A 24,580-nucleotide genomic window follows, 5' to 3' on the forward strand; every position below is an offset into this window, starting at 1 on the left:
CTGCTTCCATTTCAGACGTCAGGCAATTTGTGGTTCTCTCCTTCTATCTCTGCATTTATCTTGTGTAGACCAGAGGATTTTATGATAGCATTTAAGATATCAAAATACTGTAGGACTTCTTTCTAGCTTCTAACTTAACTCTGAAAATAGTTTAAGATTTTACTCTTTTATTCAGAAACAGTACATTGATAAGCTAAATTTTTCCATGTGTTTAGCTTTTGTTTATTCACCTGTTGGAATATGAGATTTGAAATACATAATTTTAGATCATGTCCATAATAAGTTTTGTATGGGATAGGAAATACATTGCAGAAAGGTAAATTTTAAGCTGTAATGTTATAGTGTACCCAAATGCTTACCTGATTAGTCAGCTGATTAAGGAAGGTTAAAGAACTGCAAATCAATAATCACCTTTAAAAATTTTCCTAAGTCGTTTTCCTTGCTAAGACAATTATCTGTAGATGTCTACTTATGATTTAATATTATTTTGACTTTGGTATTTAGAGTTTTTTGTTGTTGTTTAGTTGCTAAGTCGTGTCCGACTCTTTGGGACACCGTGGACATCAGCACGCCAGGCTTCCATGTCCTCTCCATCTCCCAGAGCTTGCTCAAACTCATGTCCATTGAATTGGTGATGCCATCCAACCATTTCGTCCTCTGTCATTCCCTTCTCCTTCTGCCTTCAATCTTTCCCAGAATCAGGGCCTTTTCTAATGAGTCAGTTCTTTGCATCAGGTGGCCAAAGTATTGGAGCTTCAGCTTCAGCATCAGTCCTTCCAGTGAATATTCAGGATTGCTTTCCTTCAGGATTGACTGGTTTGATCTTCTTGCAGTCCAAGAGACTCTCAAGAATCTTCTCCAACACCACAGTTCAAAAGCATCAGTTTTTCAGCACTCAGCCTTCTTCATGGTCCAACTCTCACGTCCATACATGACTACTGGAAAAACCATAGCTTTGACTAAATGGACCTTTATTGACAAAAGAACGTCTCTGCTTTTTAATACGCTGTCTAGGTTCATCATAGCTTTTCTTCCAAGGGGCAAGTGTCTTTTAATTTCATGGCTGCATTCACCATCTGTAGTGATTTTGGAGCCCAAGAAAAAAGTCTGTCACTGTTTCCATTGTTTCCCATCTATTTGCCGTGAAGTGATGGGACTGGATGCCATGAACATGTTATTTAGAGTTAATATTAATTAATTTAAACATTTATACTGGTCCTCTCCCCACATACACAAGGTAATGATTTTTATCATTTTCACCACTCTAATTGTTATTAATATTACTCTTCCTAATTAATCTTGGTTTTCAATAGAGCAATTTGGGATTAGACATTTGAAGACCAATACTTAACATATTCATACTTACAGAAAGAGTAAAGCCATTCTCCTTTATAAAACTATGACTACCTCTTCATGTTTAAGAAAATTAACAGTAATTTGTGATGTCATTTTGCTATCCAGTACACAATTTCCCCCCTAAATTTCTTTGATAGTTTCCTCCCGACCCCGCCCCAGTACTGAGACCAGTGAAAGTTTACAAGGTTGTTATATCTTATACATCTTTGTAAATCTAGTTTCTTCTGTTTGATGTATGATAAAGAAAATGACTCTCTTGTAGTGAATATTCTTTCTCTTTAAAAAAAAAAGTAAGTTGGAAGTGTTTGCCACAAAATCATAGTGACATATAATGCTGAAGCCCTTGATTAGCTTCCTGTATTGATGGAAGTGGAATCTAGCTTGGAGCGATGGTGTCATTTGGCTTCTTTATTTCTGTTTCCCTTTACACTTTGTCCTTTGACTTCTGATTTCATATTCATTAAACAGGGATATTACTGGAAATTAAATATGGCTATGAGAATTTATTTGGCAGTAGAGAAGACAATGGAAAACGGAACCATCTTGGAACCTTTCCTTCTGGAGGGAGATTACATATTACAGTTTTGGAACTATTGTAACTTTGTCTAAAATACAGAGCTATTTTATTACTTGCCTTTGGTCTTCATTAAAATATTTTCTGTGGTTTTGAAAAATTTTAAAAACTTTCATTAAATTTAACAGTTGTTGGGTAAGCACTCTTTTTTATAGTCTCACTATTATATATTAATTAATATTCTTAATTGAGGGGTGATGATGGACCATGAAAGCTGCTCAGTCATGTCTGACTCTGCGACCCCCATGGACTGTACAGTCCATGGAATTCTCCTGACCAGAATACTGGGGTGGGTAGCCAGTACATTCGCCAGGGGATTTTCCTAACCCAGGGATCGAACCCAGGTCTCCGGCATTTCAGGCAAATTCTTTACCAGGTGAGCCACAAGGGAAGCCCGATGATGGACTAATTCCTTTAAAAATATCTAATACGTGAAAAACACTTTAGGTATAATTTTCTTCATATTTGTATAAACCTGAATGAAAGAAGTGAGGAGATAAGACATTTACTCTGATTTGCTTTGGGAGATTTTATGAAATATAATTTAAAAAAACAGTACTGTACATAATTTAAGCACAGCATGTCACACTGTATGTGACTTCAAGCAATAATAAATTATAAATAGCAGTTGTTGCTCACAATTCAGTTATAGGCAAAACTACATTATAGCTTAAATTCAAATTCCAGTAGATTATTACTACAGTAAAATTTTACAAGGAGTTCAACCTTTATAATAAAGAAATGCAAATGAATCAACTGTGATATGCTATTTTGACCTACCACATTGACAGTGCTGAACAGTGATATCTGGTATGAGCAGGGGTTCAAGGGACTAGAAATTATATCCTTGTAGTGGGGATGTAAGATTATTCAGTCTTTTTAGAAGGGATTAGATAATATGCATTAAGATTAACAGCCTTTGATCCAGTAATTCCACCTCAAGGAATTTTTTCTAAGGAAGTAATCAGAGAGCTAATTACATGAAGTGTTTTATTACAGAAGGATTCCTAATACTAAAATATTAAAACAAAAACATAAACACCAAAAAAATCATAGAATGGTTAAAAATATTTTGGTAGGTACAAATGCTTAACAGTGTGTATTTATTTAAAATGATGTTGGGATTTATTCACTAGTAAAATAAATTGTGGTAAATTGGAAGAAAAGTTATGACTAACCTAGTTAGAATATTAAAAAGCAGAGACATGACTTTGCCAACAAAGGTCCATCTAGTCAAGGCTATGGTTTTTCCAGTGGTCATGTATGGATGTGAGAGTTGGACTGTGAAGAAAGCTGAGTGCCGAGGAATTGATGCTTTTTGAACTGTGGTGTTGGAGAAGACTCTTGGGAGTCCCTTGGACTGCAAGGAGATCCATCCAGTCCATTCTAAATGAAATCAGTCCTGGGTGTTCATTGGAAGGACTGATGCTGAAGCTGAAACTCCAATACTTTGGCCACCTCATGCAAAGAGTTGACTCATTGGAAAAGATTCTGATGCTGGGAGGGATTGGGGGCAGGAGGAGAAGGGGACGACAGAGGATGAGATGGCTGGATGGCATCACCGACTCAATGGACATGAGTTTGAGTGAACTCCAGAAGTTGCTGATGGACAGGGAGGCCTGGCGTGTTGCAATTCATGGGGTCGCAAAGAGTCGGACACGACTGAGCGACTGAACTGAAATGAACTGATACCTCCAGTTCCATTCTTCTTTCTCAAGATCGCTTTGGCTATTCGAGGTTTTTTGTATTTCCATACAAATTGTGAAATTATTTGTTCTAGCTCTGTGAAGAATACTGTTGGTAGCTTGATAGGGATTGCATTGAATCTATAGATTGCTTTGGGTAGTATACTCATTTTCACTATATTGATTCTTCCAATCCATGAACATGGTATATTTCTCCATCTATTAGTGTCCTCTTTGATTTCTTTCACCAGTGTTTTATAGTTTTCTATATATAGGTCTTTAGTTTCTTTAGGTAGATATATTCCTAAGTATTTTATTCTTTCCATTGCAATGGTGAATGGAATTGTTTCCTGAATTTCTCTTTCTGTTTTCTCATTATTAGTGTATAGGAATGCGGGGATTTCTGTGTGTTGATTTTATATCCTGCAACTTTACTATAGTCATTGATTAGTTCTAGTAATTTTCTGGTGGAGTCTTTAGGGTTTTCTATGTAGAGGATCATGTCATCTGCAAATAGTGAGAGTTTTACTTCTTCTTTTCCAATTTGGATTCCTTTTATTTCTTTTTCTGCTCTGATTGCTGTGGCCAAAACTTCCAAAACTATGTTGAATAGTAATGGTGAAAGTGGGCACCCTTGTCTTGTTCCTGACTTTAGAGGAAATGCTTTCAATTTTTCACCATTGAGGATAATGTTTGCTGTGGGTTTGTCATATATAGCTTTTATTATGTTGAGGTATATTCCTTCTATTCCTGCTTTCTGGAGAGTTTTTATCATAAATGGGTGTTGAATTTTGTCAAAGGCTTTCTCTGCATCTATTGAGATAATCATATGGTTTTTATTTTTCCATTTGTTAATGTGGTGTATTACATTGATTGATTTGTGGATATTGAAGAATCCTTGCATCCCTGGGATAAAGCCCACTTGGTCATGGTGTATGATCTTTTTAATGTGTTGCTGGATTCTGGTTGCTAGAATTTTGTTAAGGATTTTTGCATCTATGTTCATCAGTGATATTGGCCTGTAGTTTTCTTTTTTTGTGGGATCTTTGTCAGGTTTTGGTATTATGGTAATGGTGGCCTCATAGAATGAGTTTGGAAGTTTACCTTCCTCTGCAATTTTCTGGAAGAGTTTGAGCAGGATAGGTGTTAGCTCTTCTCTAAATTTTTGGTAGAATTCAGCTGTGAAGCCCCAATGTTCATCGCAGCACTGTTTATAATAGCCAGGACATGGAAGCAACCTAGATGTCCATCAGCAGATAAATGGATAAGAAAGCTGTGGTACATATACACAATGGAGTATTACTCAGCCATTAAAAAGAATACATTTGAATCAGTTCTAATGAGGTGGATGAAACTGGAGCCTATTATACAGAGTGAAGTAAGCCAGAAGGAAAAACACCAATACCGTATACTAACGCATATATATGGAATTTAGAAAGATGATAACAACAACCCTGTGTACGAGACAGCAAAAGTGATGCTGATGTATGGAACAGTCTTATGGACTCTGTGGGAGAGGGAGAGAGTGGGAAGATTTGGGAGAATGGCATTGAAACATGTAAAATGTCATGTATGAAACGAGATGCCAGTCCAGGTTCAGTGCACGATACTGGATGCTTGGGGCTAGTGCACTGGGACGACCCAGAGGGATGGTATGGGGAGGGAGGAGGGAGGAGGGTTCAGGATGGGGAGCACATGCATACCTGTGATGGATTCATTTTGATATTTGGCAAAACTAATACAATTATGTAAAGTTTAAAAATAAAATAAAATTGAAATGAACTGATGATAATATTAAATGAAAAAGTAGAATATGAATTATAGTTGTTTTGCTTTCTTTGATATTTTTATTTTTTTTAAAGTGTATCTATTTCCATACAAGACTACAAAAGTGAAGTATACCAAAATGTTAAGAATTAATATTTATAATTTTAAGATAATAGATTTTTTAATGGTCCTATTTTACATTCCTGAATCTAAAGTAACTGGTGTTCCTTTAAAAATAAATAAATATTTATTAAAAAAACCTTAGTTAGCTCAAGTAATATATATCTATAAATATGCATGTAAATTATTTTATGACGAAAATCTCAGATTACTATTTTTTCCTTTTGACTAAGCTATTGTTGAATTTTGTGCTAATAAAATAATATTCTCCAAATATTGCATTCTTTATGGATAGCATTTGCAAAACTCATATTTAGAGAACACAATTATGTCAGTGAATTGAAATTAATGAAATGACATCCCACACAGGCACCATAATTTGCATATTAATTTCAATTAATGCTTTCATTTATATGACAGGATTATTCTAGACTCATTTGATTTAAAAAGAAAAAAGATGGTGAAGCAACCAAATGCTGAGCAGTTGTTCCAGTAGATTCACAGTATTCCAAAAATATCTTTAATATGTTATTTTTTGGTACTTCAACTTCAGCTTATTTACCTTTTATTGCTTTTCTAAAAGTACAAGTACATTTTGTTAGTAAACAGGTCATTGTTGATGCTGAGTATTCTTTTTAATAATAAACATACACCCTGGCCCCCTCTCCCTCTTGCCACTCCAAATACACATAACACTCTGTCAACCACTGATCTAGTCTCTATCTTTGAGGTTGTTTTCATTTTCTGTATAGCTTTTTAGATTCTACATATAAGTAATAACATACAGTATTTGCGTTACTCTAATTTATTTCACTTAGCATAATCCCATCAAGGTCCATCTATGTTTGTCATAAATGGCAGGATTTCATTCTTTTTTATGGCTGAATGGTATTCTGCTTGTATATGTATTAATACCACATCTTTATCCATGTTGGAGAAGGAAACTGCAACCCACTCCAGTACTCTTGCCTAGAAAATCCCATGGACAGAGGGGCTTGGTACAGGCTACTGTCCATGGGGTCGCAAAGAGTCAGGCTCGACTGAGCAACTTCACTTTCACTTTTATCCATGTATCCACTGACGGACAATTAGATTATCTTTATAAATGTTTTGTAAATGATGTGGCAGTAAACATGGGGTACATATATCTTTTTGAATTAGTGCTTTCATTTTATTTGGATAAATCCCCAGAAGTAGAAATGCTGGGTCATCTAGAAGTTCTATTACTAATATTTTGAGAAATTTTCACACTGGTTTTCATAGTGGCCGCAGTAAGTTACATTCCACTAACAGCACACAAGGGTTCCCTTTAATTCACATCTTCAACACATTATTTCCTGTCCCTTTGATAGTAGCCACTTTACGATGGTGTGAGGTGCTATGTTAAAGGTGGTTTCGTTGTGCATTTCCCTGATGACTAGTGACGTTGAGCACCTTTTCATGAACTTGTTGGCCAGCTGTGTGGCTTTTTTGGGGAAAAAAAGTTTAATCACACCCTCTGCCACTTTTTTTCCTATTGTGTAGTATGACTTTTCTATGTATTTTGGGTATTAACTCCTTGTCAGATATATGATTTGCAGATACTTTCTCCCAGTTCAGTAGGTTGCTTTCATTTTGTTGATAGAAATTTCCTTTGCTGCACAGAATCCTTTTTGTGTGGTATCCCAGTTGTCTATTTATGCTTTTATTGATTTTGGTTTTGGAGTCAGATTAAAATAATCATCAAGACTGCTGTCATGAAGCTTACCACCTAAGCTTACCACCTATGCTTTCTTCTAGAAGTTTTGTGGTTTCAGGTCCTACATTCAAGTCATTAAGCCATGTTGAGTTGATTTTTTTTATATGGTATAAGATGGTGGTCTAGTTTCATTCTTTTGCAAGTGGCTGTCCAGTTTACCCAATACCATTTATTGTGACTGTCCTTTTCCCATTGAATATTCTTGCATCTTGTCATAAATTACTTGATCTTACAAGTGTGCGTTTATTTCTGGGCTCTCTATTTTTTGTTTTCTTTCTTTTTTTTAAATCCATGTGTCTGTTAACAAGAATCAGCTGCTTGATAAGTTTTATAGTTTTTCTATTTTTTTAAGTTAATTTATCTTTTGTTGAAGGATAATTGCTTTACAGAACTTTGTTGTTTTCTGTCAGACCTCAAAATAAATCAGCCATAGGTATACATATATCCCCTCCCTTTTGGACCTCCCTCCCATCTCCGTCCCCATCCCACCCCTCTAGGCTGATATAGAGCCCCTGTTTGAGTTTCTTGAGCCATACAGCAAATTCCCGTTGGCTATCTATTTTACATACGATAATGTAAGTTTCCATGTTACTCTTTCCATACATCTCACCCTCTCCTCTGCTCTCCCGATGCCCATGAGTCTATTTTCTATGTCTCTTTCTCCATTGCTGCCCTGTACATAAATTCTTTGGTACCATCTTTCTAGATTCCATACATATGCATAGAATATGATATTTATCTTTCTCTTTCTGACTTATTTTGCTCTGTAAATTAGGTTCTAGGTTCATCCATCTCATTAGAACTGACTCAAATGTGTTTGTTTTTATGGCTGAGTAATATTCCATTGTGTATATGTACCACAACTTCTTCATTCATTCATCTTTCCATGGACATCTAGGGTACCTCCATGTTCTAGTTATTGTAAATAGTCCTGCAATGGACAATGGGATACATGTGTCTTCTTCAATTTTGGTTTCCTCAGGGTATATGCCTAGGAGTGGGATTGCTGGGTCATATGGTGGTTTTATTCCTAGTTTTTTTTAAAGCATCTCCATACAATCTTCCATAGTGGCTGTATCAATTTGCATTCCCACCAACAGTGCAAGAGTGTTCCCTTTTCCCCATACCCTCTCCAGCATTTTTTGTTTGTAGACTTTTTGATGAGGGCCATTCTAACTGGCGTGAGGTGATATCTCATTGTAGTTTTGATTTGCATTTCTCCAGTAATGAGCTATGTTGAGCATCTTTTCTTGTGTTTGTTAGCCATCTGTACATCTTCTTTGAAGGAATATCTGTTTAGGTCTTTTCCCACTTTTTGATTGGGCTGTTTGTCTTTCTGATATTGAGTTGTATGAGCTGCTTATATATTTGGAAATTAATCCTTTGTCAGTTGTTTCATTTGCTATTATTTTCTCCCATTCTGAGGCTTGTGCTTTCACCTTGCTTATAGTTTCCTTTGCTGTGCAAAAGCTTTTACGTTTAATCAGGTCCCACTTGTTTACTTTTGTTTTGATTTCCGTTACTCTAGGAGGTGGGTCATAGAAGATCTTGCTTTGATTTATGTCATCGAGTGTTCTGCCTATGTTTTCCCTTAAGAGTTTTATAGTTTCTGGTCTTACATTTAACTCTTTAATCCATTTTGAATTTATCTTTGTGTATGGTGTTAGGAAATGTTCTAATTTCATTCTTTTAGATGTAGATGTCCAGTTTTCCCAGCACCATTTATTGAAGAGGCTCTCTTTGCTCCATTGTATATTCTTGCCTCCTTTGTCAAATGTAAAGTACCCATAGGTGCATGGGTTTATCTCTGGGCTTTCTATCTTGTTTCATTGGTCTATATTTCTGTTTTTGTGCCAGTACCATACTGTCTTGATGACTATGGCTTTATAGTATAATTTGAAGTCAGGAAGGTTGATTCCTCCAGCTCCATTCTTTTTTCAAAAGACTGCTTTGGCTATTTGGGGTCTTTTGTGTTTCCATATGCATTGTGAAATTTTTTTGTTCTAGTTCTGTGAAAAATGTCATTGCTAATTTGATTGGGATCACATTGAATCTGTAGATTGTGTTTGGTGGTATAGTCATTTTCACAGTATTGATTCTTCCTACCCAAGAACATGGAATATCTCTCCATCTGTTTATGTCATCTTTGATTTTTTCATTAGTGTCTTATAATTTTCTGTGTACAGTTCTTTTGTCTCCTTAGTAAGTTTATTCCTAGATATTTAATTCTTTTTGTGGCAATTGTTTAGTCAGAGAAGGTGCTTGATATGATTTCAATTTTCTTAAATTTACTGAGGTTTGACTTGTGACTAAGATGTGGTCTATTCTGGAGAATGTTCCATATGCACTTGAGAAGAAAGTGTATTCTTTCTTTGGATGGAATGTCCTGAAGATATCAATAAATTCATCTCATCTAATGTATCATTTAAGACTTGTGTTTCCTTATTAATTTTTTGTTTTGGTGATCTGTCCATTGGTGTGAGTGGGGTGTAAAATCTCCTACTATAATTTTGTTACTGTCAGTTTCTCCTTTTTTGTCTGTGAGTGTTTGTCTTATGTATTGAGATTTTCCTATGTTGGGAGCATAGATATTTACAATTGTTATATCTTCCTCTTGGATTGATCCTTTGATCATTATGTAGTACTCTTCCTTATCTCTTGTAATATTCTTTCAGTTCTATTTTGTGTGATATGAGGATTGCTACTCCAGCTTTCTTTTGCTTCCATTTGCATGGAATATATTTTCCCATCCCTGCACTTTCAGTCTATATGTGTCTTTAGGTCAGAAATGGGTTTCTTGTAGTCTTTATATATATGGGTCTTGTTTTTGTATCCATTCAGCCAGTCTTTTGGTTGGAGCATTTAATCTATTTACATTTAAAGTAGTTATTGATATATATGTTCCTATGCCATTATCTTGTTTGAGATTGATTTTGTAGATCTTTTTTCTTCTATTGTATTTCTTGACTATATAAGTCCCTTTAACATTTGTTGTAAAGCTGCTTTGGTGGTACTTAATTCTCTTAACTTTTGCTTGTCTGAAAAGGTTTTTATGTCTCCATCAATTTTGAATGAGATCTTAGCCAGGTACAGTAATCTTGGTTGTAGATTTTTCCCTTTCAGTACTTAAATATATTGTGTCATTCCCTTCTGGCCTGCAGAGTTTTTGCTGAAAGATCAGCTGTTAGGCATATGGGGTTTCCCTTCTGTGTTACTTGTTGCTTTTCCCTTGCTGCTTTTAATAGTCTTTCTTTGTGTTTAGTCTTTGTGAGTTTGATTAGTATGTGTCTTGGCATGTTTCTCCTTCGGTTTATCCTGTATGGGACTCTTTGCACCTCTTAAACTTGATTGACTATTTCCTTTTCCATGTTGGGGAAATTTTCAACTATAATCTCTTCAAAAATTTTCTCATACCCTTTCTTTTTCTCTTCTTCTTCTGGGACCTGTATAATTCGAATGTTGGTGGGTTTGATATTGTCCCAGAGGTCTCTGAGACTATCCTCAGTTCTTTTCATTGTTTTTACTTTATTCTGCTCTTCGGAAGGTATTTCCATCATTTTATCTTCCAGCTCACTGATTCATTTTTCTGCTTCAGATATTCTGCTACTGATTGCCTCTAGAGTATTTTTAATTTCAGTAATTGTGTTCTTTGTCTCTGCATGTTTATTCTTTAAGTCTTCTAGGTCTTTGTTAATTGATTCTTTCATTTTTTCCATTTTGTTTTCAAGGTTTTTCTTCATTTTTACTATCATTATTCTGAATTCTTTTTCAGGTAGTTTGCCTATTTCCTCTTTATTTATTTGGACTTCTGTGTTTCTGGTTTGTTCCTTCATTTGTGTAGTATTTCTCAGTGTTTTCATTACTTTTTAAAAAATGTATTATGTTCGATGTCTCCTTTTCCCAGGCTTCAAGGTTGAATTCTTTCTTCCTTTTGGTTTCTGCCCTCCTAAGGTTGGTCCAGTGGTTTGTGTAAGCTTCCTATATGGTGAGATTTGTGCTGGGTTTTTTAATGTTTGTTTTTCCTTTGATGGGCAAGGCTGAGTGAGGGGGTAATCCTGTCTGCTGATGATTGGGTTTGTATTTTTGTTTTGTTTGTTGTTTAGATGAGGGTTGGGTGATGCCTGGTCTTGTATTCAAGTCATTTCCTTTGTGTGAGTTCTCACTATTTTGATACTCCCTAGGGTTAGTTCTCTGGTAGTCTAGGGTCTTGGAGTCAGTGCTTCCACTACAAAGGCTCAGGGTTTGAGCTATGTTCAGGAATGACGATTCTACAAGTAGTTTGTTATGGCATTAAGCGAGATTAAAACAAATACCCAAAAATGAGAAACCAAAGGTAAATCCCAGACAAATGACAGGTACAAAATCAGGCAAATAATAATTAAAATAATGGAATATACACATATACATATACACCCATCAGCAAAATCAAAATAGTCCAACAAAAATAAAGTACAGTAGATTGACCTAGTAAACAAAAGAAATAAAAAATTATATTTATCAGTTAAGAACAAAACTAACTAAAGCACAAACTGGAAAACAATACTAAAGCAAGGTGCCAAGTGGGGAATAAAGCAATGAAAACAAAACTAACAACTATATTGAGAAGAAAGGAAAGAAAGAAAAGATAAAGAATAGATATGCAAAGTTAAATAGAGGTAGATGAAGAAGATTTATGTACATTAAAGATTCACTGTAAGGGGAAAGAAACAGTAGGAAAAACAAACAATGGAATAAATATAGAAAAAATAATAATAGGTTTAAAAAATTAAAATTAAAAAGAAAAGGAAGAAGAAAAAAAGGAAAACTCCACAGAACTGCAAAAGCACAATGTTGAGGCAGAGGTTTATAACAACAATATAAAGTGTGACTGAATATACACATATACACACATAAGCAAAATCAAAACAGTGCAACAAAAATAACGTACAATAGATTGACCCAGCAAACAAAGGAAACCAAAAATTATATCTACCAGTTAAGAACAAAACTAACTAAAGCATAAACTGGAAAACAAAACCAAAGCAAGATGCCAAGTGGAGAATAAAACAATGAAAATAAGACTAACAAATACGTTGAGAGGAAAGGAAGAAAAGAAAGGATATGCAAAGTTAAATAGAGGTAGATAAAGAAGATTTATATACATTACAGATTAAAAGTCACAAAAACTTCTTCATTTCCCAGTGCATAGGAAGGTTATGTTTATATTATACTGCTAGTCTGTTAAGTGTCCAATAGCCTTATGACTAAAGCTAATATACATACCTTAATTAAAAATGTAATTCTATTGGAAAAAGTGGCACCAATAGACTTCTTGAAAAGAGTTTCCACAAACCTTCAGTTTGTTGAAAACATAATATCTAGGAAGTCAAATAAAGCAAAAGGATTATGTGCTTAGTCACTCAGTTGTGTCTGACTCTTTGTGGCCCCATGGACTGTAGCCCCCCAGGTTCCTCTGTCCATAGGGATTCTCCAGGCAAGAATACTGGAGTGGGTTGCCATGCTCTTCTCCAGGGTGTCTTCCCAATCCAGGGATCAAACCCAGGTCTCCAGCATTGCAGGCAGATTCTTTACCATCTGAGCAACCAGTGAAGCCCATAATAAAGCAAAGTGTAATAAAATAAGGTTTATAAAGTTAAAATAGCCTCTATTGGGGTCAGTTCAGTCCAGTCACTCAGTCATGTCCGACTCTTTGTGACCCCATGGACTGAAGCATACCATGCTTCCCTGTCCATCACCAATTCCTGGAATTTGCTCAAACTCGTGTCCACTGAGTCACTGATGCCATCCAACCATCTCATCCTCTATTGTCCCCTTCTCCTCCTGCCTTCAATCTTTCTCAGCATCAGGGTCTTTTCCAGTGAGTCAGTTCTTCGCATAAGGTGGCCAAATATTGGAGTTTCAGCTTCAGCATCAGTCCTTCCAATGAATATTCAGGACTGATTTCCTTTAGGATGGACTGGTTGGATCTCCTTGCAGTCCGGGGGCCTCTCAAGAGTCTTCTCCAACACCACAGTTCAAAAGCATCAATTCTTTGGTGCTCAGCTTTCTTTATAATCCAACTCTCACATCCATACATGACTACTGGAAAAACCACAGCTTTAATTTTTGGATTCAGTTCCTATTACCAACCAGAGTTTGAGTTCCTTCTTCATTTTTGGCACCTGGAGATTTCTCTCCTTTGGTTTCAAATCTGACTATATCCCAGAATTATTTTGTTATCTCCTTCTGCCTTAGCATTTCATTCATTTGGAGGAAAAAGTGACTGATTTCTGTCTGCATAATCCATTATAAAATTATGCTAAAGTTATGCTTGTATTTTCTTCAGGTTTGAATATCTTTACAATGTAAACTAAAACCCTGCATCTATTGGGTCTGGGGGTTAATTTGAGTTCAGTGAATATTTATTTCGAATCTTTTATCTTGTCATGTACTATCCTAGTGGGTCAGGCATAAAGGAATCTCTGTGACACTTTTTTATTTATTAGTAACTGCTTGGTAGATATCAAGTCCCAGAGTCATAGTGTCCATGTTCAGGTCTAATTATGCGGGAAGAACTACAAATTGGAAGCCTTTATCTTACATTCCTACAAGGGTGTTTCTGAGCATTGTTTTCTGTTGCAGAAATTATAAGGTTCAAAAATGGAGGCAAGTACTATAAGTACAGTGAATGAAGAATGCGACATACTATGCTTTCAGTTTAACACAGGCATTTTAGGATTAGGGATTTATATCATCATAACTGAAGGTATTTTAAGGTAAGTTACTTAGTCACAAAGGCAAAGATGAAAGTAAAGTCTTAGAAATGTTTTATGGAAATTTGAAAAGGCATGATGAATTTTTCTGTACTAATTACTGTATATTTCTACACCTGTTAATTAAATAAACTGTTACTGTTTTCCTATTATTCTTGTAGTTTAAAGAGTGAGTCTAAGAGGATACTTAAAACCACATTCAGGTGTTTATATTAAAGGATTTCTGAAATTAAAGATTTAGGGCAGAGTTACATAGTTACCCTGAGCTTTAGATTTAGGACTACAGTATTCATTTGCAGAATTTTTGAGGATATCACCTACAGGATATGTCACAAACACCCGAGAAGTTCAGTCTGAAAGACAAATCATTTAGGAAAAAAAAATTTTTTTTGTAAGTTTTTTTTTTCCCCCAGTCGAGAATATTTGCATTGAAGACATTGACTACATTATCTCAAATCAGAGATCTGAGCAGTTGTGAGCTTCCAAGAAGCACTCAGAATGGATGGAAAACATTTTTTATAATTACTGTCATTTTTTTAAATCAGTGTGCAGTGATTAAATCATGTAATGAAGCAGGATTTTGATTAAAATCCCTTTCTTTCAATAGAGGTTTTGATCTGTTGACACTGAGCCAGTTGGGTGCTGACTTAAACTCTCACAATTTGAACAGGTGCTTATTTGGTATGATGGGAGACAAACAAGGATAAGGCAGACCTATAGGCCAGCATCCTTCCGTAGCTTCTCCATCAGAAAACTTTGGTGGAATCAGTAGGAATGTCATGCAATTTCTGGCAAACTCTTAGTTGTTATTTTCTTCTTCGGGTGGAGTAGCATAGCCTAGTCCATGTACATTTGGTAGCCATTTTTTTTTCTTGAAGGAAGCGCAGATTTGCCTATCCTCCCATCCCTATGTTTATTTATGTATTTTTTTATTCAGTAAATATTGAGAGTATCATGTGTTCCAAACATACATGGATAAGGTCATTTCTCCTTTTTAGCCTGGGTAGGGGACGGGAGGAAAAAATGTGAACAATACGATATAGTGTGATAATTGTAATTTCAGGGTCCTTACATAGATGGGTCAAATGTGAGAGGTCTGAGAACATTTCCTGGAGGGCTACAAACTGAATGAAACTAGGGAATGAGCAATGTGGGACCTGCTGCTGAGAGGGTATGGATTGTTCTCGATATATTATCAGTCGAAGTACTTCAAATATTTTAGTATTGTGCCATATGAAAAGCGTCAGTGGTAAGAGAGGAGGCTTGAGAATAAAGAGATCATAAACGACCTTGTGAGCTGTGCTAATGGGTTTGAACTTGATCTGAAGGTGATGGGGAACTGCTTAAAAGTTTTAGGAAGATTACTCTGGCCATGTTTTAGGACATGAATTTTTGGCTCGTAAAACCAGAGGTAGAGAAGCCAGTTAGGAAACTGATTAAATAACCTGAGTTAGAAACACTTAAGTAAACACTAAGACAGTCAATTGGAGGCAAGTGAAGAGACAATAGAGCTACCAAAAATTCTGACTGTGGGATGAAGGAGAGGCAGAGATGACTCCTAAGTTTCTGATTTGGTTGAGAAGGTGGATGTGTAAAGGTGATGACATTGTCTGAGGTGAATGAATGACAGGGCAGTGTGAGGGCCTGGGCCTGTTTGGATTCATAGTGTAGAATTAGCTTCTGTCCTGAAATGACTGCCTGAGCAGATGTTCTCCACTTTGCAGCAGTGCGCAGGCCAGGTGTGATTGCACTGTTGGTGAAGCCTCAGGAGTCTTACGCCTGAGGATCAATAGCGTGTCCTCTCTTTCTGAGTAGATGTCTTCTCAGGCTGGAGGATGCTGTGGTGATGAAGGTACTTTTTAAAAGAGACCTTTTACTAAATATAAGCAGTAATGAATAGCTTATGAAAGAGTTTCATTAAGTTAAAAATATAAATGAAATAAAAAATAGAAGCAATTTTCTTATAGAGTCATTGTTACTGCCTATAAAATGCTGTACCTTAAAGCTCAACATTCAGAAAATGAAGATCATGGCATCTGGTCCCACCACTTCATGGGAAATAGATGGGGAAACAGTGGAAACAGTGTCAGACTTTATTTTTCTGGGCTCCAAAATCACTGCAGATGGTGACTGCAGCCATGAAATTAAAAGATGCTTACTCCTTGGAAGGAAAGTTATGACCAACCTAGATAGCATATTCAAAAGCAGAGACATTACTTTGCCAACAAAGGTCCGTCTAGTCAAGGCTATGGTTTTTCCTGTGGTCATGTATGGATGTGAGAGTTGGACTGTGAAGAAGGCTGAGCGCCAAAGAATTGATGCTTTTGAACTGTGGTGTTGGAGAAGACTCTTGAGAGTCCCTTGGACTGCAAGGAGATCCAACCAGTCCATTCTGAAGGAGATCAGCCCTTGGGTGTTCTTTGGAAGGAATGATGCTAAAGCTGAAACTGCAGTACTTTGGCTACCTCATGTGAAGAGTTGACTCATTGGAAAAGACTCTGATGCTGGGAGGGATTGGGGGCAGAAGGAGAAGGGGATGACAGAGGATGAGATGGCTGGATGGCATCACTGACATCCATCACTCGATGGATGTGAGTCTGAGTGAACTCTGGGAGTTGGTGATGGACAGGGAGGCCTGGCATGCTGCTATTCATGGGGTCGCAAAGAGTTGGACACGACTGAGCAACTGAACTGAACTGAAGTATTAGTCATTAGTTACTCCCCAGTAGGCCTTGGGCATTGCCTGAAAGAGGGCCCTGAAGTATATCTTCAGCTGGCATTCTGACCTTTCTTTGCTCTGTGTCCTTTTTTATGCTATATGCTGTTTTAGCTTTTTAGGCAACCTTAGGTTTTAAATGATCAGCACTGGAACTGAAACTCTTGCTTAAAATAGTACCTATCCCTGTAGAATATAGTCACCCTTGAAACAGATTATGGGACCATTCTTGAGGGCTGATCATTCGGACAATATATATAACTGTGAAAGATGATGAGAATTTTAATGGTTCACTGATAACTCTCCTCTGACTTGCTTCCTAACCTCCTATGCCAATCCATTCTGTCTCACAAGGCAGAATGAGTCCTGTTTGAATCTGCTCTCCTGTAAATTTTTACTGTTTTGGAAATGACAATGTATCACATTTGGAACATGTTGTTACTTAGTCACTAAGTTGTGTCCAGCTCTTTTGCTACCCCTGGGACTGTAGCCGGGATTTCCCTGGCAAGAATACTGGAGTGGGTTGCCATTTCTTCTGCAGGGGATCTTCCCAACCCAGGGATGGAACCTGCATCTCCTGCTTGGCAGGCAGATTCTTTACCACTGAGCCACTAGGAGAGTCCTTTGAACATGTTGGAGAAGTCTGTAATATGTAGCACATTAGTATAGAAGGATATTCTACTTCTTGTGTAGAGATGGCGTTTAGCACTTATGAGGACTTAAACTATGGTCTTCATGCCATAAAACATCAGGGTCATGGCTTGATATTGCTGAACAGTTCTCTGGATGCTGTGAGGGTGAAAAAAGAATGCTCTCAGCACCCTGTTGAGTGTGACACGATTACAAATGATTCCTCACAAAGTCCTGAAAGTGTCAGGATGCCCTCAGCCTTGCTCTCCCGCAGACAGATTTGGTAGCTTCTACTCAGACTCTCAAAGTCTAATGGAGTCTCTTACCTTAAGGCACATGGTGATGTTTTTATTACTATAATGGCATGGGAGAGGGATATTTTCTTCTTTAGTTACCACAATGTGTGGGCAAAATTTAAAATAATGATACAAAGAAATAGTTGCTATAGATGGCTAACTTCTGGCTGACTAGCCAACTAATCTTACAGTTATTCAGTAGTCTGCATAACACTGAATCTTGTGAAAAACAGAGAATATATTTGGTCTGTAGTAGGTTTGAAAGAATTATTTCCACACTTGAAATGTAAATAATAGGTTCATAGTTCTAGTTTAGTAACTAAAATATTTTAAAAGAATCTATTAATTAATGGCAACCCACTCCAGTATTCTTGCCTGGGAAATCCCATGAACAGAGGAACCTGGCAGGCTACATTCAGTCCATGGGGTCACAAAGAGTTGGACATGACTTAGCAGCTAAACAACAATGGCAATGTTAACTAAGAGAAATCTTAACTGTGTTATAGGTATAGTCAGTCCTCCATATCCATGGGTCCATTTGTGAATACAGAGAACTAATTGTGCTGCATCATGTTATCTATGGAGTTCCTAGAACCAGTATCTGTGGATTATTTTCTCTAAGTGCTATCTTCAAGTTTGCCACATATCAGAACTAGGAAACTGATCTTTGGTTGGATCTGAGCCATACCAGTGTTCTACAATGAATATTTTGGTTGAGGTTTAGTCCTGTTGAAGGCTGCTGTTGTTTCATGTCTGATCCAAGGCTTCTTGGCAATAACTTTTGTAATGAAATGTTTTCATTAAGAGTGTGTTCACAGATCTCCCTTTCTCTGCTTCCTTCAGAGATCTGTCTATAGCTGCTATCTGTTACTACCAGATTTCAACCCTTGTTTCCCTTGTACTCAATTTGAAATTTTATTTGTGTACTCAAACTCTCTGTTGGCCTTTGTAAGGAACCCAAGTACCCTCTCAGCTTTCACATCTGTATTAACCAGGCAGCCTGGGGTAAGGCTGCCATCTGCTTTGTGGGCAGAATCCATCTGCTTTTCAGTTCCACTGACACTCAGGCCCCTTAAAGGTCCTCTCCTGGCACCTGTGGCCCTCTTTCACATTTTAACTGTTTAGCTTCTGGCCAATATTGGAAAGCACAACTGCAGAATCACATGCTAACATGGTTTCCATTTCTCTAGTCTTCTGTAGCTTGGATAAGTATAGCGTTATAAGGATTGCATTAAAAATACCATTTAAATTCTATAAATAGTTAATATGGTGCTCATCAAAGGGCAGGTTGGAAAAAATGAATATTTTTATAGTGTAACTGCCTACTTGATAATCTTTTTTAAAAAAAGAAACAGAATGTATGGAACTTATAACAAATTGTATTCAGCCTTTCTTGACATTTTTAGTTTTATTTAACTCTGAGTAGTTTAGGAAGTAATGAAATGTTAAATTCACAAACATAAAAAATCTTATTTTTAATAGGCTTAAAGAATTGTAAGAGACTGAATTTTCCTTAGTTTGACAAAAAAAAAAAAAAAAATAGCTTTTACTAACCTTGTGAAATCAGTGATTGACAGGCTGTTCCCAGCAGCCTGATAATGGTCTTTTTAGGCCATGGTAATTAGACTTGAGAGAGTGAAGATGAATTGTTGATTTCTATGATTTTTTTTTAAATTTCCAAATTAAAGAGTTACATAAAATCTCATACACTCTTTACTAAGAATGTTTGCTTTTAATTTTGAGGCCTTTGAATATTTTATTACTAGTTTATTCCTTTGCTTTATTACTTTTAGGCCTTCAAAATGCTAAATATTTAGGGTCTCTCTGAGTGATAAACCCCAATTTCCAGGGAGTTGTGTAACATTCTTCACATATTTAATGTTGGATCTTAACATGTAAATCTTATGTTCAGCCAAATCACATTGAACTTGGCTGAATCTTTCTTTGTACAATAGTTCTAAATATCAATAATGATGCACTGATAATTAGTCATCATTTAGATCAGGGTGGCTTTAGATATTGTTAAATTTTATATCATATGTATCTTTTAGATAACTTTCAGGAGTGGCTAAAGAATTTAAGGTCTGAGGCTTGAATAAGAATTTGGGTCTTCCATGTCCAATTAAGCCCTTGAGTCAGTTTTCACGCCTGGATGAGGAGGCAACAATTCTTCTGTCACCAAGTTGGGAGAATTGACAGAGATGGTATATGTGAGGTCCTTTACAAATGTGCCTTTATAATTGCTTATAAATACGCTCAATTCTTACTTGAGCATACAAATATATGAGATAATACTATCAGATATACTCATGCATTTCTTAATTTTCCCTTTCTTCCATCATCTATTGAAAACACTTGCTTATTTTTTCTTCTTTATAAAGAATTTTGTTAAGTTGAAGTCCCTAGTAGCTGGAGTATTCTAAGCTGTACCTGTTCAGAATGGAGTCTTAAAGAATCATAAGAACTACTATAGTGGTTTTATTTGTTGCTAAAATTTTTGAAGAATTTTTTCTTTTACCTCTATTGTTGTATTTGTCCCTATATGATGCATTTAGATCACAACAAAGAATTTTATTTTGTTGGCTCTTAATGCAATGAAATATGTATACTGTTTTTAGATTCTTGCTCCTACTGACTTTTTCCCATGTCGTCTTCATCTATCAGTCTTTCAGTTAGGGTGGCTGGCCTGTGCTTTGAGTACATTCAACACTTACCTGACTTTGTTGCTTATGGCTTTGCTTCCCTGGTGGCTCAGATGGTAAAATTGTCTGCTTGCAATGCTGGAGACCTGGGTTCAATCCCTGGGTTGGGAAGATCCCCTGGAGAAGGAAACGGCAACCCACTAGAGTATTCTTGCCTGGAAAATTCCATGGATGCAGGAACCTCATGGGCTACAGTCCATGGGGTCCCAAAGAGTTGGACACAACTGAGCAACTTTGCTTTGACTTTGGCTTTTACTTTCTTTCCACCTGTGTACAATTACTTTCCACTCTTGAGGTACTTTCCTATCAATGAGGCATGGGGCATGGCGTAAGTCTTAGCTCCTCCACGACGTCTTTGAAGACTACTCTAGCCAGAGTGGTTATTCTGTTTCTTACGGTCCTACGGAAGGAGTGATTAGCTCTAGCACTCATGTTTTCATTAGTTGGCTAGTAAGGAAGGCTTTTTTTCCCCCTTTTTCTAAGAGTCTAAGAAACCTTTTCATGTGTGTAATTTGCTTAAACTGACCTAGTGTCATTCATTACTGAAGTACTAGTTGGCGGTAAGGAGGTATTACCATGATGTTTAAATCGCGTGCCTGGTGTGCGTGTGTGCTCAGTTGTGTCCAACCCTTTGCAGGAGAGACCTGGTGAACTGGAGCTCACCAGGCTTCTCTGTCCATGGGATTCTCTAGGCAAGAATACTGGAGTGGGTTGCGAGCCCTCCCCAGAGGATCTTCCTGATCTAGGAATCAAAACCATGTCTCCTGCATTGGCAGGTGCTTTCTTTACCGCTGAGCTACCAGGGAAGCCGCTGGATTAGATTAAACAGAGCTTAACTCTGAAGCCGGGGTTGGATTTATTTGGGGGAGTAAACTGCGTTATGTACTAATGTGACAACATTCCCCGCCCACCAAAAATGTCTATGTAAATTTTTAAGAAACCTAAGAGCCTCGGAAATACTTTAAAAATCAAAGTCTTTTTTTTTTTTTTTTTTTAAGGAATGCATTATGTCCAGAATCCCACTGAAAAAAAATTTAAATTAATCTTTGATACTTGAAATGAAAAGCAATAATTATTTATGAGTGATAAACCTGAAAAGGACTAGTTAGAGATCAGATTGTCCTAGGCAATGCAGAGGAGTAGGCATATGTTGTCTTTGACCTTTCCCTATTTTATCTTTCAGTATGTGTCCTTTTTCACTACTTCTTTCCACTTCTCTTCTTTAAGCATTTATTGAATGTTTATTGTGTGTCTGTCCTGTGCTTTGTGCGATGAAGAATGAATTATAATTGTTTCTGCCATCAAGGACTCTCATAGGCTAGTGGAGAAGTCAGATAAATTTTTGGTCAAGTATTGTAAGTACTGTAATACAAATAGCAAGATGCTAAGGAAATACTCGTGTTCTGTGTTCCTGTCACTTGTCAAGGCTAGTTCTCTATTTCTTACCCTGTTGCTTGGACTTCCCTCTGCCTAACTGCCCAAATTTTCCATAGCAAGAAGTTAACATAAGGTTTCAGGCAGAACTATCAATTGCGATTGGAGAGGGCCACTTTCCTGGTTGGCAGAATAAAACGGGCTGTGATAGTGTCACAAATGATTGCCTTTTATTATGATATAAAAAAGTCAGTGCTGTGCTGAGGGATGGCAACCTTTCAAGCAATAACAATTGATTCCTAATTTTTCTGTGGGTGGGATTTGCCACTGTATTTAAAAATCCTTTTGGTTTGCTTTGGGCAACTTCTAGTTTGTCTAGTGATTATGTATGAAAGAATATGGCAAAATGTAAATGATAACCTGAGCAATATTTTGAAGACTTAGATTTGCTGTAAGAGGATTGTGACAAAATAGGTAAATAAAAGATAGAATATACATCACAGCCTAATTCACATTCTTTTTACTAGTTACTCATTACATTTACATTCTACCTGTCTCCATCTTTTGTTTGGAAGAGTCTATAGGGTGATTTTATTAATTTCAACAGAGAAATAGAAGTATTTAAGTGGTCAGTGAAAATACATTAATAGTTTTGAAATGAACTTAACTGACAGATTGATTAGAAACTGGGGAACTTACAAAAGGAAAGATGAGAAGAGCTGAGCTTTTTTTAGGCTACGCATATGTAGGACAAGTGGGGATTAATTCAGTTTATTGAACCTTTAGTTCTGTTTTCTTTCACTTGAACAGCTAACTACTCTTCCATCCCCTCAGTGTTATCTTCTCTCATCAGTCCTCCACTCCTCTGGCAGTTATCTTTCTAGAATGCAAATCAGATCTGACAGTCAGTTCAGTTCCATTCAATTCAGTCACTCAGTCATGTCCAACTCTTTGCGACCCCATGGACTGCAGCACGCAAGGCCTCCCTGTCTATCACCAACTCCCGGAGTTTACTCAAATTCATGTCCATTGAGTCGGTGATGCCATCCAACCATCTCATCCTCTGTCATCCCCTTCTCCTCCCACCTTCAATCTTTCCCAACATCAGGGTCTTTGCAAATGAGTCAGTTCTTCGCATCAGGTGGCCAAAGTTCTGGAGTTTCAGCTTCAGCATCAGTCCTTCCAATGAATATTCAGGACTGATTTTCTTTAGGATGGACTGGTTGTATCTCCTTGCAGTAAAGGGACTCTCAAGAGTCTTCTCTAACACCATAGTTCAAAAGCATCCATTTTTTGGTGCTCAACTTTCTTTATAGTCCAACTCTCACATACATGACTACTGGAAAAACCATAGCTTTGTCTAGATGGACCTTTGTTGGCAAAGTAACGTGTCTGCTTTTTAATATGCTGTCTAGGTTGGCCACAACTTTTCTTCCAAGGAGCAAATCTCTTTTAATTTTATGGCTGCAGTCACCATCTGCAGTGATTTTGGAGCCCCCAAAAATAAAGTCTGCCATTGTTTTCCCATCTATTTGCTATGAAGTGATGGGACCAGATGTCATGATCTTAGTTTTCTGAATGTTTAGTTTTAAGCCAACTTTTTCACTCTTCTCTTTCACTTTCATCAGGAGGCTCTTTAGTTCTTTTTCACATTCTGCCATAGGAGTGGTGTCGTCTGCATATCTGAGGTTATTGATATTTCTCCCAGCAATCTTGATTCCAGCTTGTGCTTCTTCCAGCCCAGCGTTTCTCATGATGTACTCTGCATAGAAGTTAAATAAGCAGGGTGACAACATACAGCCTTGACATATCAGACAGATCTGATAATACTACTGTCTAAATCCATAAAACACCATCTGATCAGCTGTAGGAGCTACAGACTCATACTTTGCTCACTGCAACCAGTTCAGCCTTTTTTTCTAGCATACCCCCTTCAACTCCCTCAACTCCTCACTAATATTGCAACCACATAAAATTCTGCCATGTTCCAGGCCTGCTTTGTCTTGTCTGTCTACCTCTGTACACACTGTCTTTCTGACCTGGAATACCCCATTCTTGCTGTATTCTGCCCCAATTCTAATTTTCTTGCAAGAGTCGCTTCTTTCCTGAAGCCTTCCTAGACTCATCCGTTAGTCATGTTTCTCTTCTTTATCCCTGGTACAAATCGGCTAGTTCATATTATATAGTATTTTGTTTCTTTCCCCAGAGTAAAAACTCCTGTCATTGATTTTGCATATTTAGCACAATGTCAAGTGCAATAAACACAATAAATACTTGTTGAATATTAGGAAAGGTAAGATAGAATGAAACCAGCATTTTGAATACCTCTTTGCTACTTGTTTTTCTGTACAATTCACCATTCAGATTACTTTTTATATGGTTAATGAAGGATAAAAATGGTCATACTTTAACCATTGCTGTTTGGTTTCCTGCCAGCTAGGGCTATCATCTCTCAACTCCATCCCTGCCCTTTTCTACTCCATTGCAGAGATACAAAACATGTGCACCATGAATGCCAGACCCCATCGCTAAAGCAGGTTCTGTCAGGTACAGTCAGAGGAAGGCAGTGGTGAAAAACGGGAGGGTGAGAGGAGAGAAGCAACTGTTCATTTCCTTTTACTGGATGGGGTACTTCAACATGCAGCTTCTGTGGAGTAATATGGGTTCCACTGAGCAAGAACAGAACAGTCCCAGAGGCCACTGTGGCAGTGTTTCCAGGAGTTGAGCAATGATCTCAGGCTTGTGGTCTCAGCCCAGGGTAGTAGTGCCCTGTCTTTGATAGGCACCCCAGTTTGTGTTGTGTGCCTTTGGTTATGGCCCCCTTTCCCACTTTTTTCTTCTAACTTGTTCAACATCTATATAATCAATTC

General features: G+C 37.1%; 1 protein-coding gene across 4 annotated transcripts in view; it reads left to right on the forward strand.

Moving 5' to 3' along the window:
* The window catches only part of IMMP2L (inner mitochondrial membrane peptidase subunit 2), a 963,981-nt gene that overhangs the window by 240,178 nt on the left and 699,223 nt on the right, over positions 1–24,580 (forward strand). Inside the window, exon 5 of one of the 4 annotated variants that reach the window (XM_061414104.1) lies at positions 1,825–24,064. The exons of the other annotated variants lie outside the window; for them this stretch is intronic. Within the exon in view, the coding sequence (XP_061270088.1) occupies positions 1,825–1,843 (19 nt within the window). The 3' untranslated portion in view covers positions 1,844–24,064. Of the gene's footprint in view, positions 1–1,824; positions 24,065–24,580 lie in introns of those variants that run through there. 4 annotated transcript variants of the gene reach the window in all.

The sequence above is a fragment of the Bos javanicus genome, chromosome 4 (genome assembly GCF_032452875.1).
Source record: "Bos javanicus breed banteng chromosome 4, ARS-OSU_banteng_1.0, whole genome shotgun sequence".
Taxonomy (NCBI): Eukaryota; Metazoa; Chordata; class Mammalia; order Artiodactyla; family Bovidae; genus Bos; species Bos javanicus.